This window comes from Andrena cerasifolii, chromosome 9 (assembly GCF_050908995.1).
Source record: "Andrena cerasifolii isolate SP2316 chromosome 9, iyAndCera1_principal, whole genome shotgun sequence".
Taxonomy (NCBI): Eukaryota; Metazoa; Arthropoda; class Insecta; order Hymenoptera; family Andrenidae; genus Andrena; species Andrena cerasifolii.
In genome coordinates this window covers 2,748,981-2,762,847 of record NC_135126.1, presented here as the reverse complement: position 1 = coordinate 2,762,847, position 13,867 = coordinate 2,748,981, and the positions used below count along the sequence as shown (strand labels likewise).

General features: G+C 37.0%; 1 protein-coding gene across 3 annotated transcripts; it reads right to left on the bottom strand.

Annotated features, from left to right (window-relative positions):
* Positions 1–940: 940 nt before the first annotated feature.
* Positions 941–5,096, bottom strand: LOC143373438 (uncharacterized). Of its 3 annotated transcripts, none has more exons than XM_076820706.1 (5): positions 3,608–5,096; positions 2,712–2,933; positions 2,439–2,635; positions 1,728–1,855; positions 941–1,262 (listed from the first exon to the last, which is right to left on the bottom strand). In XM_076820706.1, the coding sequence occupies exons 1-5, from the start codon at positions 3,924–3,926 to the stop codon at positions 1,250–1,252; spliced, it is 879 nt and encodes a 292-aa protein (XP_076676821.1). In that variant the 5' UTR covers positions 3,927–5,096; the 3' UTR covers positions 941–1,249. The 3 variants fall into 3 exon arrangements, 2 of the variants coding, with proteins under 2 accessions (XP_076676821.1, XP_076676820.1); XR_013086468.1 differs by having other exon boundaries at positions 1,129–1,262; positions 1,671–1,855; XM_076820705.1 differs by having other exon boundaries at positions 1,241–1,328.
* Positions 5,097–13,867: the final 8,771 nt, after the last annotated feature.

Below are 13,867 nucleotides of genomic sequence, written 5' to 3'. Positions count from 1 at the left end.
TGATTTAAAAAAACTAGGAGTTTACATGAGTGTGGTTATTTTATGAATAATCACGCTCACGTAAACTCCTAGTTTTTTTAAATCACCCTGTATATTAAACAGTATCTCGTGAGAAAATGATTGTTATAAAGGAGGACTGTTATAAAGACTCTTACAAAGAACGTCTATTAGCGATGCTGCAGCCAATATGTGAATTGCAGTATGCACATGTAAAATGTGAATGTGTTTAACCATTATAGACTCGCATCGAAAGGTCAGCTCATGCATAAGTCATAAATTAAAGATAATAAGGGTGATGTCAGAGAGTATGCATTAAATAACGAAGGATGCATTAAATAAGGATACTTTTAATAACTTGCAGATATATTGGAACAGCTAAAAGATTTCTAAAGTTAAGTACAATTTGATTCGTTATCTACATATGTTACTTTAACAATTTTATATTAATTATATAACCCAACGTTAATAAGGTGGTGTAATAGTGTCAAGGAATTATTTGCAACAATACAAAACGAATATTCTTATTTACTTAAAAACGACAATTACTGTCAAATATGTGAACCTATTACTGTCAATATTATCCCGCACAGCGCCACTAAGTATGCAATTAAATGCACCGAACATTGCGCGGGTTGCATGCTGTAGGCGCAGTGCGTGGTAGATTGATTCACTTCTTACTAAAAGTTAAGCTGTATACCAAAGAATCGCGTAGTTTAAAGCAAAATCGAAATGTTTTAAATTATCGTTTAATGTTAGCAATAAATCCTTACAGAAGTCTCATTTTCTCAAAATATTGTAAAATGTTATTAAACACAAAATTTATACACACACGTGTTATGTAACCATAGTATAGTTTTTCCACGTGAAATAGAACTGCAATTTGTTATATAACTCAACTGAATAATACCATATACGAAAATCACAACAATAACATTAACTTTGCGATTGTTTCGCGTAAGAGTGATATTCAGTATATCGTTATTATACTTTCGCTAATTATATCGTCTCATCTTCACACGATTAATTCGCTTCCTTTCAAAACAATGTGGAGGGAATATGTGTAACGTCGTAATTTGAATCATAACTTTATTCCTACACAATTACAGCGTGTTTCTCTGTTGTGCATTTTACCATCTAGATCTATTATCATTTTTATGTAAAGAGCCCTTGATCCTTGTTTGAAGCTGTAAGTATAAATTGTAGCATAGCCATTACAAGCTAAAAAGTGAATATTTCCGTCTATTCGTTTCTATCCTCGTGACCTGTAGCATCACAAGAAGAAAGATTTCAATCAGTCAAGGTGTTAGCTCTGTGTTGCCCCACTGGTCCTGGAAATATAAGTATTCGTTACAACGTACCACATGCCGCATCCAAAGAAGACAATTTTTTAAAAGACATATTAAAGACAATCGTGTTAGGGTCAACAGTAATAATAAGATTGAAATTAGAAGGACCAGAAAATATCTGAAGTACTTTTCTTTAAGTCGAACAGCTTACGTACCTGTGAAATATTGAAAGAGCCCTACAGGTTGAATAAAGCGTTCAATGGCGATTTGATAAAGTAGCATTTCGAAGAAAATACCTCTACACTTATGTTCATAAAATGAACGAGGTAAAGACATGTATGTTCATCGGCAATAATATAAGGCATATAGTCGACCATAGTTTACTACAAAAACTTTTCCAATTCGATGGACAAAATTGCATTGCACAAGTGTCAGACTTACCCGCCCACACACGCCGGACTAATGCAAGGGTTGGTGACATTAACTTGACGACAAGATACGTGGCACTTATATATTGTTAATGGATTCCCACATGGTGAACAATCGATGGGATTCCAGCTTGGAAAACCCTATAACAAGTGCAACAGAGCCACTATTAACGAGGGTTCTCGACAGTACGCTCCGAACTGTCGAAACCGATCAAAAACATTGAATTCACAGAATTCTGAATGTACTACTAACAGTGATAAATCCCTACGATTAAAACGCATTAGGTAGCTGTAAATATTTCTAAGTAGGCACCTCAGTGGCGCACACAGAGGGGGCAAGGGGCCCTGGCATCCCCCCAAAGAAAAAGGAAAAAGGAGATTAATATAACAACGCCTGAAATACTTCGAGAGTTCTGTAAGAAGAAAAGAAAAGTGGATTTTTTCCTTTAAGTAAATTTTTATAATTACCTAGTGAATTTTATTTAATTTGCATTAAAAGTATTTTGTACCCGTTCAACTCTGCTCCCCCAAAATTCAATCCTGATTGCGCTACCGAGGTACCCAATGTAAGAAATATTGCGATTTATTCTGTGATTTCGCTTGCAAATGAAGAGATGAGGAAGTCAATCCCTCTATACAAAGGAACATCTTTCCACGGATTAACAAATTAACTACACTGACGCATTGAATGCATAGTCCTCGATAAGAGTTTGAATTTACTTACTGGATAGCAGGGCCACTGGCATCCACCAAGCTGTAGAGTATTGAAATCGATCATAAGCCGTGGTGCTAGTATAACTGCAGAATGTGGTGCTGATGGTTCTGGTGGTGCTGGTGGTACTGGTCCTACTGGTGGTACTGGTCCTACTGGTGGACATGAGCATTTCTCCCTTGGCGGGCAGGAGCACGAATTGTTAAGATCTAATAAAAGAATAGCCACGTTAATAATATTATACGACACGCTCGTGTTACCCTTAGCTCCGTTATGCCTTATTACTCAAATGGTTGTCAATGTGAATCGTCGTGTCGATCTTGACAGGCTGTAAGCCTGTTGCAGTGGTATTGCTGCACACTCCCCTCTCGCATTGGGTTTCATATTCCGTGATAATTTGATGCTTGTGCTTCGTCCTTATTATACAATGGCCACACATCTTGTGACAATCGTGCAACGTATTTTCCCTTTCACATTTCGGCAGGCACGTCTCCAAGCAGTGTTCGTCTTAACGAAACGACAATGTTATGTTTACAGAGTGATGTCTCGCTGCAGAACGTGTCACAGTTGCCATACACCATTGGGAAGCTTTCCCCAGAGGGGAATCGAACGGCGCCATTTCAGCGGCGGATTTAAAGAAAAAGGCCCAGCCGACAGACGTTCCGAGGGGCCCAAATTTTTCGGGAAATTAACGAGGGAGTTTACTAAAATCGGTCTAAGTGGAGCAGTACAGAGAAGAAAATTGTAGTGCTTGGATAAAATCATAATTTTCTTTTTGCAGATGGGGCCCTGGGGGGCCTTTTGTTTAGGAGCCCAGGCGGCAAGTGCTCATCGGCCACCCATTAAATCCGCCACTGGGCCCATTTCGATCCGCAAAAACCCGGATGGTAACACTTCAAAAAACGGCCTTAAAACCCCGAAATATCGAGCACGCCAAGTGCAACTGACGTCTTATACACCAAACTCGAAACTACGAACTTTAAGGTCCCCTTCTCGAAGACGTTCCCATTCCAGTCGCAGGACGAAGACAGCGTCACTCGATTCCTTTTGGCGAGAATAATCCAAAGGCGTATGGCATTCGCTGTCTCCCGTTCTCTGGTTACAAATCACCGTACAGGCCCAACAGTATCTTTTGGCCACCTATCTCTGATCCTATATAATGTACGTATATTATGTCTAACCATAATTGTCCGTTTGGCCGTTATGCCCATGGTCGGTGTGATGCCTCTTCTGCCTCTTGAGGCAGGCTATGTACGTTCTGTAATCCGTGTGCTTGCAATCGAGGAAGACCGCCTGTTCTTCCACCGTGATTGCGTCTGGGTTCGTCGTGACCGGCGTGGCGACGGCGAGGAACGCGAAGGCGCCGGAGCCGACGAAAACGGCAACAAAGCAATACGTCCGCGGCTCCATACCGAGGTATTTCGAACAGAATAGCCGGCTGACGCGACCCGACCGTCCTTTTATACTCATATTATTTGCCATTGGGTAAACGACCTGCATCCCAACCACCCTGCCAGAGACAGCGGAGGTGTTTGCGCCGCGCTCTGAGATAGTAGGGACGTCGCACTCTCGGCTAATATTTTAACGTGCAAATTTTTCCAAAGCCCGGTTGTACGGCCACGACAAATATGCACTGCTTATCACTCGCCGCCCCGCTGTAATCCCTCTTTCCTGCATAGTAGGAAACACTATCCGACGTACCAAAGGTACCGTGTCTCTACGCCAGTTCCGCATCAGCCGCGGTGCGTACAGGCAAATATTTGACGGGCATTCAGTGCATCACGATTTTTTCGCATCAACTTTTCGTGTGACCCCATTAAATGTTTCAGATTGGAGATATTCAAGATGGGGATAAAAAACTGGGAAGGGACATGAAGCTGCAAATTGCTGGCGACGTACGAAATGAAAGATTAATAGGGTTGTAGATAGAAATCGAGCTTTTAAATTAGGGGAGATCGGGGTGAAGTGGGCCTGAAAAAGTTTGAAGTGGAATCAAATTTTTTGCTTTCAATAAAAATGCGTGGAAATAGATTTATAATATAATTTAGACGTTACTATCGATAAACGACGAATAGCAATACTTAAAATAAACTTAGAGTATGTTAAAATTCAACTTGAAGGAAATGATGCAAGAGACATCACTTTATCACATGGGTTAGGCCTGGGTTAGGTGGGGTAAAATGAGCCCCTATCCGGGGTAAAGTGAAATAAAATAAGAACTTTAATTAAGGATATAGGTAATTATTAACCCCTTGCGCTGGGATGACGTGTGTAGCGCGTCAGCTTCTGGCTTTCTTGCACCGTGGTTGTCGAAAACTATGGCAGATTTTTTATTTTTTTGAGATTAGTTTCTGTTTCATCGCGTCACGTGGTTTTCTAGCCAGCTGATAGGTTAGGATATTGCGCACATCACTTGCGCATCTGTTCTTTGCAGCTCCGTTTACCCCGGTCACTTTACCCGGAATATGTAGGGTATATAGATCGGGAGCGGTAGTAACAGGGGAGCGAATGTAACACGCTAAATATCTCGAAACATATAATAGATATTAACGCCAATTTTGGATATATGATGAGCAATGACATTTGGAATACACACATCCATGTCCTAGGAGTACAGACACGCAATGGACATTGATAGTGAACAAATTAACTTTTCGATACCCTACAGTCTAAAGTAAGTTTTTCTTACTGACTTAAAATTGTAATATAAACGCTGCCTTTGCAAGTATGTGCTTTCTCGATTTTTTTGTCTGTAATTGGACCTTTTTTAAAGTAATATTGATCGTTACTTAGCACTTTTATGAGTCTCGTTAGTCAAAATTTATAATTGAAGCTCATAATCATGGTTGGGGGCGATTGTAACATCGGCAATCGGGGTCGGTTGTACCGCAACAGAACCGAATAGTGCCAAAGAAGGATAATAGTATTGTCTTGTTTGCATAGAATTCTATAGAATAGCACAAGCAAACCAAAAGAAAAATAGATGCAATATACTGAATGTAAGGATTGAGCAGATGAAGAATGCTCCAGCCAAAACGTGTTTTATTTCTGCCACAATTGCGATACCACATAATTGGTTATAGATTTTACTTTTTTCATTTATTATTATAATTTAAATCAACAAATATTTTAATTTTGTAAAGTTGAAGTGCTACTATCGACTTCACGCAGTGTTACAATCCACCCGGGGTCAGGGACAGTTGTAACACTTTACACCAGCGCTGTCCAACTTGCCTCTTGAGAGGCAAAAGCCGTCCCCACCATCGTCCGCCGTTGCCATGGCGCAAAGACGCCGCCGAGTCAAAGTAACAGTGAACGTCGATGTCGTGCGTGGCGTCTGAGCTTCCTTGTCTACGCAACTGTCACGGTCTCTTTTTTAGCGTCGCGAGGTTTCCTTGACAAGTCACGCTACTCGAAAGAAAGGTTGGAAGGGGAAGCAGGCGCGTGAGGGGCCCCTACGCTGGACAGCGCTGCTTTACACGCATCTAATTTTTTATTAATATCTTTGATATTACTTGTAACATTTCCGTATAAGAGTTTTTGTTGTAAATGCAACATTTCCTGCGTAATCGTATTCCAAAGTCAAAGTGTTACTACCGCCCCCGGTCTCACCCTAATCAATTACACAATTACATTTTAATCGTATTTTGTAATTAGATTACATTTTGCCCAAGTCTGCCCTTACGTAATTTAAGAATGGCCCCTTACGGAGTAACAGTATTCCGAATGTAATGCAGTCTCGCAAATTTGAGGGCAGGGATTACGACGGGTTGGTAGAATTAGGAACTAACTGGATAGATAGGTGCATTACAGTTGTTTCGATTGTTCCGAATTACATGGGGAAACAATGGTTTGTCGAAGCTTGTGGTTCGCTTGGAAACCAGATGTGGAATCCAATTATTCGCTAGAGCCGGGAGTGTAGCAGAGCGAATTAATACACTTGGCCGGCAACCCGTTCATTTTTCAGCAGAGAACCGTGCGATGTATGATTGCGCGTGGAACTGCGCAAACATGGTGGAAACGGCAAACATTTGGGCAAGAGCCTCTGATTATACATACACGGTTCCAGGTGATTCGCGAGCGACGAACGAAAGGAATTTCTCTGTGTCACGGTGTATATGTAGGATGCGATAATGACACGTTTTGTGTAACTTTCGTAGATGATAAATATTGGCGCGACAACCGGCACAAATTACGAACGGATATTCTGTCGTGTATTACGGAAGAAATACGAACGCACTGTAAAACATTACAATTGATACTGATATAACAACTGGATGATACTGAAACCATTCCCCTGAACGTAGGGAACCGACAATTTCGAATTCACAATTTTACTTGCATTTGAAATAATTTAATGCACTTTCTGCTTTCTGTTACTCGAAGCAGACTAACGAATGCAACGGAGGAACTTTCTTTCCCGGCAGAGAATTAGTGCTTAAATTAAATATAATTTAAGACGACACAGCCGTTGATCTGTTTTCCCAAAGCACCGAGATGTACATATTCAGTTGAGCTCTAAAGAAGGAACTGATTTATGTGTGAGCCTCGTTTACAAAGAAGTTTAAATTTTTGTCGCTTGGACTATCACTTTGAAAATAAAGCGGCTGATGTGTTTCAACCATACACAGTAGTGTATAGTGTTTTTTTGTAGTTGGTTCTAATAGCAACTTTTCTCTTTCTACTTCAATGATAATTGTAATGAATTCTTACAATCAATAAATTTATTTTTTGTCCAAGAAAATATAATTATATTACTCATAATCAGGGGCGGCTTTAGCATACTTGGCACCTCCCGGCAAGATTATCGTGGCGCCCCTCCAAAGGCACGAAAATCAATTAGCAGAACGAATATAAATGAATAAACGCATACAGTGGCACCCCTACAAATTTGGCGCCCCGGGCGGCCGTCCTACCTGCCCCCCCTTTAAAGCCGGCCCTGCTCATAATTAGCCTCTTTTCGTAAAATTTAATCCTGTCACAACTAGCCCCTACTCGGGGCACGTTGCTACATCAGGTCTCGACCTTTAAAATCGCTTTTTTTCAGTCATGGTTTTCGTTTAATGACTTGAGATAGCGGTCATCTGTAGAGGAAAGTCTTACGCACTTTAAGTGGGAGTCATTAATAGTACTTATTAAATATAGAATGCAAAAAAAAAATAAAAAACTGATTAATGTAACAACTAGCTTCAGTCTCTCCTACTTTGTGACATATCGAATTTTAAATGATATAAAGGCAAGGACTAGTGTAACGTATTGTAAAATCTATGCTCAACAGTCTTGTTTGCGTGACACTAATCGTTCTTAAGAACACTCGTCGAGATCGATGACACATAATCCTTGATAGTATTTTCTTAGTTTCTCCTTCCTCCTGAATGAGGATGTTGCGATAAGTCAGTGACCTATCAGGATACACATAAAAAGCGCACTGCTACATTATCATTTTTGGCATCAGACGGATATATTTGATTGTAAAAGAGTCCTCATAAAATCTTCAAAAGTCCAACAAGTTTTGTGGAAAAGATTTCTCGAGAGATATTAAAAGTGGAAAAAATGACATAATTCTAGCTATAGTAAACAAAAGTTTCGATTAAAAACGACGTACCCACAATATACTCCATATTCCTTTGGTAATTACAAAGTAGCTGAACATTTATAATTCAGAGTGCACTTTGAGTTGTGCATTCGTATTCCACGAATTAATTCAAGATAATATATAGTAACTTACAACTATAATATTGAAGTTTAATTTGTAATAGGTGCATTTTCAATAAAACTAGTGCTTTGGTTTACTCAAATTTTTTAACACTATTTCGTGTCAATGGGTTAATCACATTTAACTAAAAATCATCCCCATCCGTAGCAGCACAGTTAAAGTGTGACTTTTTCTGGTCGTCATTTAAAATCAATTGAATTTACAGATGACACTCGAGTAAGTAATTATGCACCCTTATCTTGAGGAATGTCGATTGCACCAAGTAGGATAATAACACAAACTAAGTACGCCAGAGTAACTTAAGAACGGTTCGACAGCAAAACAAAAATAGAAGAGGAGCGCGGTTTGCAATAAATAATTATCGTGTTAAACGGAAAAATGTGTGTTAGAATTTTCTATTATTTGGGTCACGATCCCGTATTGCAGTCGCTGAAAATAATTTCAATCGTTGCTCATACGGTACAAAGATGGCGACTAGAATATTAATGCCCCGTGACTGTACGTATTTTCTAATCAAGCACGTGGTTTCCTCTCAAACTAGCTGCACTATACGCAAATAACTATTATAACTATTATAACTATTATTAATATAACAAAAGAAAGTTTAAGAACGGAATATTCAAAACAAGTAAAAAAAATGATAGCAGTTTAATATTATCCAATTTTTTAAAGAAAAGCACCATTCCCTGATTGAAATACAATATTTGCAATGGAGTTATAAGAAATTGTTATAGTTCCTCCTTCCATAAAATCTATGCATCATGGATTTTGTCGAAACAAAAGTCACGTAAGTGTCGTCACGAAATATCAAAGCCTCGGAGCAAAAGTTTATAGCAAAAGCATGGCTTTATAGCAAAGCCTTGCATAAAGTTTGATGATTTAACCGTCTTTATAATCTAAGAAAATCTGGATTTATTATGATCTTATCTTTTTGGGATAATCCGACGGTCACTTTTATCTTCTTTTTACTAAATTTCTATCGACATTTTCTCCTTAGGATTTCTCACGTAATTCGGAAAGAGTTCAGAGACAAATACAACATGCAAACACAAAAGTAGCAAGTCGTTGATAACAAAGTAGAAAGTGTGTGTTCAATGTGTGCGATGTAAATAGTATTTAGTTGATCTCTCGCCAACAAGAAACAGTTTCATTGTTGAAAATTAACAAATAACTACCTCACATTATTCATCTTCCCGTTTTAATCTCGCATTAGGTTTAGATTGGTAAAACCAATAAAATTGAACGCTTGACGTATAAAAAAATTTAAATAAAAAGTTAAAACCGATTTAAAAAAAATAAAAATGCACTAAAAAGTAAAAAATAATTTTTTTCCTTATTTAATCTACGACTCTCATATTTTTTAAGTCGGCGCCAGATTTACACAGTGCAAATGATTAGTAACTTTGGTATTTCTGTACACATGCATTTTTTGTACCTTCTACTTTGTATGTACTCAGTCTCCAAATATGTACATCTTGAAGTACACCGAAAACTTGAAAAAAATTGTGACATATTTTAATTGAGAAAATAAATTTACATAATCACAGGAAGTACACCCCCCAAAATGTGTACTTCTGTGGATTGAAACGATTTATTTTTAATGCAAAAGAAATTTCGTGACGCTGCTTACGCGAGACACCCTGTATATATTATAAAGCATATTATACATGATCCATTTATTCTGACCCGCAAAATTCTACGTTGCCATTAACGCTTAACCTCATTTTTATTAATACCGTTCGATCACCGGAAGCACATCGTCACACGTGCTAACATTCTATGCTCTGCATCGATCCGGCGGCGTTACTTCGAATTTTGGTTGTCTTATACCTTCGATATTTTACTTTTTAAAAAAAAAGAAAAGCATTTAATTCTACTACAGTTATCAATTTTAATGAGCACATAAAAAATGGTCCATCTATGTATAATCCTATAGTTGAGTTGTTGAATAAAGTAAATAAGTACAAATATTGCATTCGAAGAATATATTTATGTTGCAGAAAACACAACTGTTTATAGGAAACCAGAGATAGACACAATTTTTATTTAAATAAAATTTCGAATAACGAATAAAAGTTAAACAAAAATTCGTCTTTAATTCGTTAACCCGAGTTAACTTTATTCGACACATGACGATTTCTTTTTTAACTTTTATTCGTTACTCGAAATTTTATTTAAATAAAAATGTTGCACATCCCTGTAGGAAACTAAGAATATGGAGGGGTGAACAAAAATCTAACAATTAATTTCGAACGATGGGAAACTGGGTAATGAAATTAAAAACTCTTATAAATATCGCAGGCTATATAGTGTCGGAAATAACTTTAATTGATATTTCGAATTATTGCTTAATAGAATATCTAGTCAGACTGCAGCCTATCTTAAGTGCCTTGAATGGCTAATAGAATAGCTTTAGGTGCTGCGATAGATAAATTATGCGATATCATTCTGACATATAATTAATATTATTCCAATAACTGGACTTGTGACAATAATTTCGTAGGTATGCTACTCTAGGTGTAGCGAAGCAATATTTTAATCGGTGAAGACTTAGGTAAATTTCGTGATCGGCTAGAAAAATATCAATTTATCTGGTGACACGTTCATTTTGAATTCGTTTAGCGAGATTGCGTTTCTAGGATTAACAGGATACCGCTGTCTAGTGAACCTGCGGTTCCAAAACTGATTATGGAAGAGGACAGAGTCTCAGTTCCTGTGACGTGATCGCGGTGCAAAAGTAACGGGCACTGTGGTGAAGAACAGCATATTGCGCTTTCAACGCAAGGAATTCTTAACAGAACAGGCAAACCTATATATCCGATGTCTCAAAAATAGGGACACTTATTTTATGCAATGTTCCACATACGAACGAATGAAAATATTAAAGGGAAATTTAACCCTTTTTAACCGACCTCAAAAAGGAGGAGGTTACAGATTCGACACGTATGCATTTTTTTATATGTTTGTCCCCGCACGACTCCTCAGCATATGGACCGATTTTAATGATCTTTTTTTATTCGAAAGAAGGCGATGCACCGGTGGTCTCATCTTAGACTACGTCAATTTTGACCCAATATTTCGCCAGTTCTGGTTAATAATAAAGACTATTGTCGCCTAATTATTATTATTTTATGTACACGCGCATATCTCCTTGTGTCAATATATATAAAACTAAAAAGTTAAAAATAAAGAAATTTTAAAAGAAAATTAAAACCAACTTCAAAATAATAAAAATGCACTAAAAAGTAAAAAATAATTTGTTCCCTTATTTAACCTACGACATAAAAAATATGAGAATCATAGATTAAATAAGGGAAAAAATTATTTTTTACTTTTTAGTGCATTTTTATTATTTTGAAATCGGTTTTAATTTTTTTTTTAAATATTTCAGGGAAAACATTTTCGTTAAAAACGTATGAAATTGTTATATCAATTAAAAAATTGTGCTGTACGAATTGATGGAGTAGATCAATCGTTTGAGTGTATACGAACAACAATTTTCGAATTGTTGGAAGAATTGTACTGTATCGATAACGACCTATTTGAAAAATCATAGATCGTTTTATGCGAACGATCGATATCATATCAAAGGGATTAATTATACCTGAAGAAATTTGCATCTTCTACTTTTCAGTCTGATGTTCGCTCAAATTTTTAATTGCAAAGATGGAGTGCAAGTTTGTCTCATAGGTATGACTAATCGCTACGCAGAGCTTGCCATCGAATTTGCATTCGAAATTTTAACATAGTCGCAATTTGAATATTTATGCGCATGAATATAAATCAGATATTAAAGTATTTCCCAGAGGGTAGAAGGCCTATCCAAACCCTTAGTAACACTGTTAGTTATTGCTTGAATAATATTGAATCAATATTTCTTCATCTAAATAATTAAATAAATCTGAAATCACGAGCCTAAGAAAAATGATTACTTGGAATAATGATTACTCGTTAAGCTGGATTTATATTATCCGTATCCACCACGGAACGGTTCTGTATCGGCACCGTTCCGACACAGAACGAATTTTCTTATTTGACGTTGGTCGGACGGTAGCACCGATTAGTTAGTCAACAAACAGCGATTCGTAAAGGAACGTAAAAATGTAATCTCTTTTAAATAAGTATGCAAGATTTGGCTGTAATAGCTATATTATTAGATGTAGACGAAGTTGTGAATGCCGGAACACTTAAGGCTAATGAATGAACGCTATTATAGAATTATGTTTGCAGCGCGATTGATTCCACGTGCTGCAAAAATTATTTGGATATGAAGCAAGAAATTAAAAGAATTCTCTAATTAATTAGTTGCTTATTTTAATAACTTATTTGACTCGTTTTAATAAAAAATGTCCATTCACTGTTCATTTACTGGTACAGCCACCCTATAAACATCTATATTCAAATTCCATTACAGAATACTTTTCTGATTGGATACGTTCCATGTCTATCAACCTCTATTCATAATTAATTATTTTATGCACATTATTTCAATATTTTTTTGTTATTTATTCAAATATCATTTCAAAGTTGATTGGATCAATATCTAAAATCATTATTGATACATAAGCAAAATAAATCGAATAGGTACTAGATTTAATGAAAATACTGTTGTATTATGAAACAGTATATAATAACGAAATGCTATTAAACGTATATAAGCTATATTAAAAAATAATATATTATAGTTTATTTATCATGTGACTACTTAATAACATTAGCATTAAATTGCATATTTAATTTCGATGAAGTATTGGACTAAATAAGAAACATAAATAATACTAGCAGAATAGGTTAGATTATGAATATACAATTTTATAATATTTTGAGGGATTCGATTGTAATATAGTCCAGCATTTTCCTATTCCATTCCATCATTGTTACTTATATTCCACATTTGTTCAGAGGCGGATTCAGGAGCCTTTCTTGGAGGGGGCGAAATAAAAATAGTAAAAATAGATAAGTACGTTTTTCAACCTCCTTTTAGAAGATTTAAAATTTGTTTGTAATTTATATTTTAGTATCTCTATCTGATACTATAGCCTAAATGATTAAATTCATATTAATTATTCATAGAGAATAATACACAATGTCATATTTTTCTATTTTATTACTCTTGCGCGAGGGGGGGGGGGGGCGATCGCCCCTCTGGATCCGCCCCTGCATTTGTTTATGAAATATTTTTCCTAACAACCTACTACACAGTTTTTCTGTGTCTGAAGCGGTTACGGTCTCGTGCCGTGTAGGTATGCCATCCAAATAATCTCGTATTCATTACTGATTAATAAAAACTTATCCGTAATTTATTATACAAACAATATTATGCTTAACACAGCTGGACAAATCCCATTACCCCAACAAACTACGACATTTCTTTCTGAAACAATTTCAAAGTAAATATTAACGCGTACCTCGCAACTCTATTTCCCGCGGTTTCTGCTAACCTACAATCGCATCTCGAGCGGCGCATCGAAATCTCCATCGTGTTCGTTTCACCGTTGAAAATGACGCATAGATCATCCTTGCAACGATCAACTGAAAGGAATAGATTACAATAAATGAAAGATATATACACCCAAACCGAGTGAAATGCTTGAAAAAGAACGGTAAAAGAACGAACAAAGCGAGAGCGTGGCAGCGTGGTGGTCTCGCCAGGACACTGTGTAGGGACTGCGCGGGAAGTGGGGTGGCGCTGTCTCCTGTGCGCAGCGTGCGTACATATGCCTCG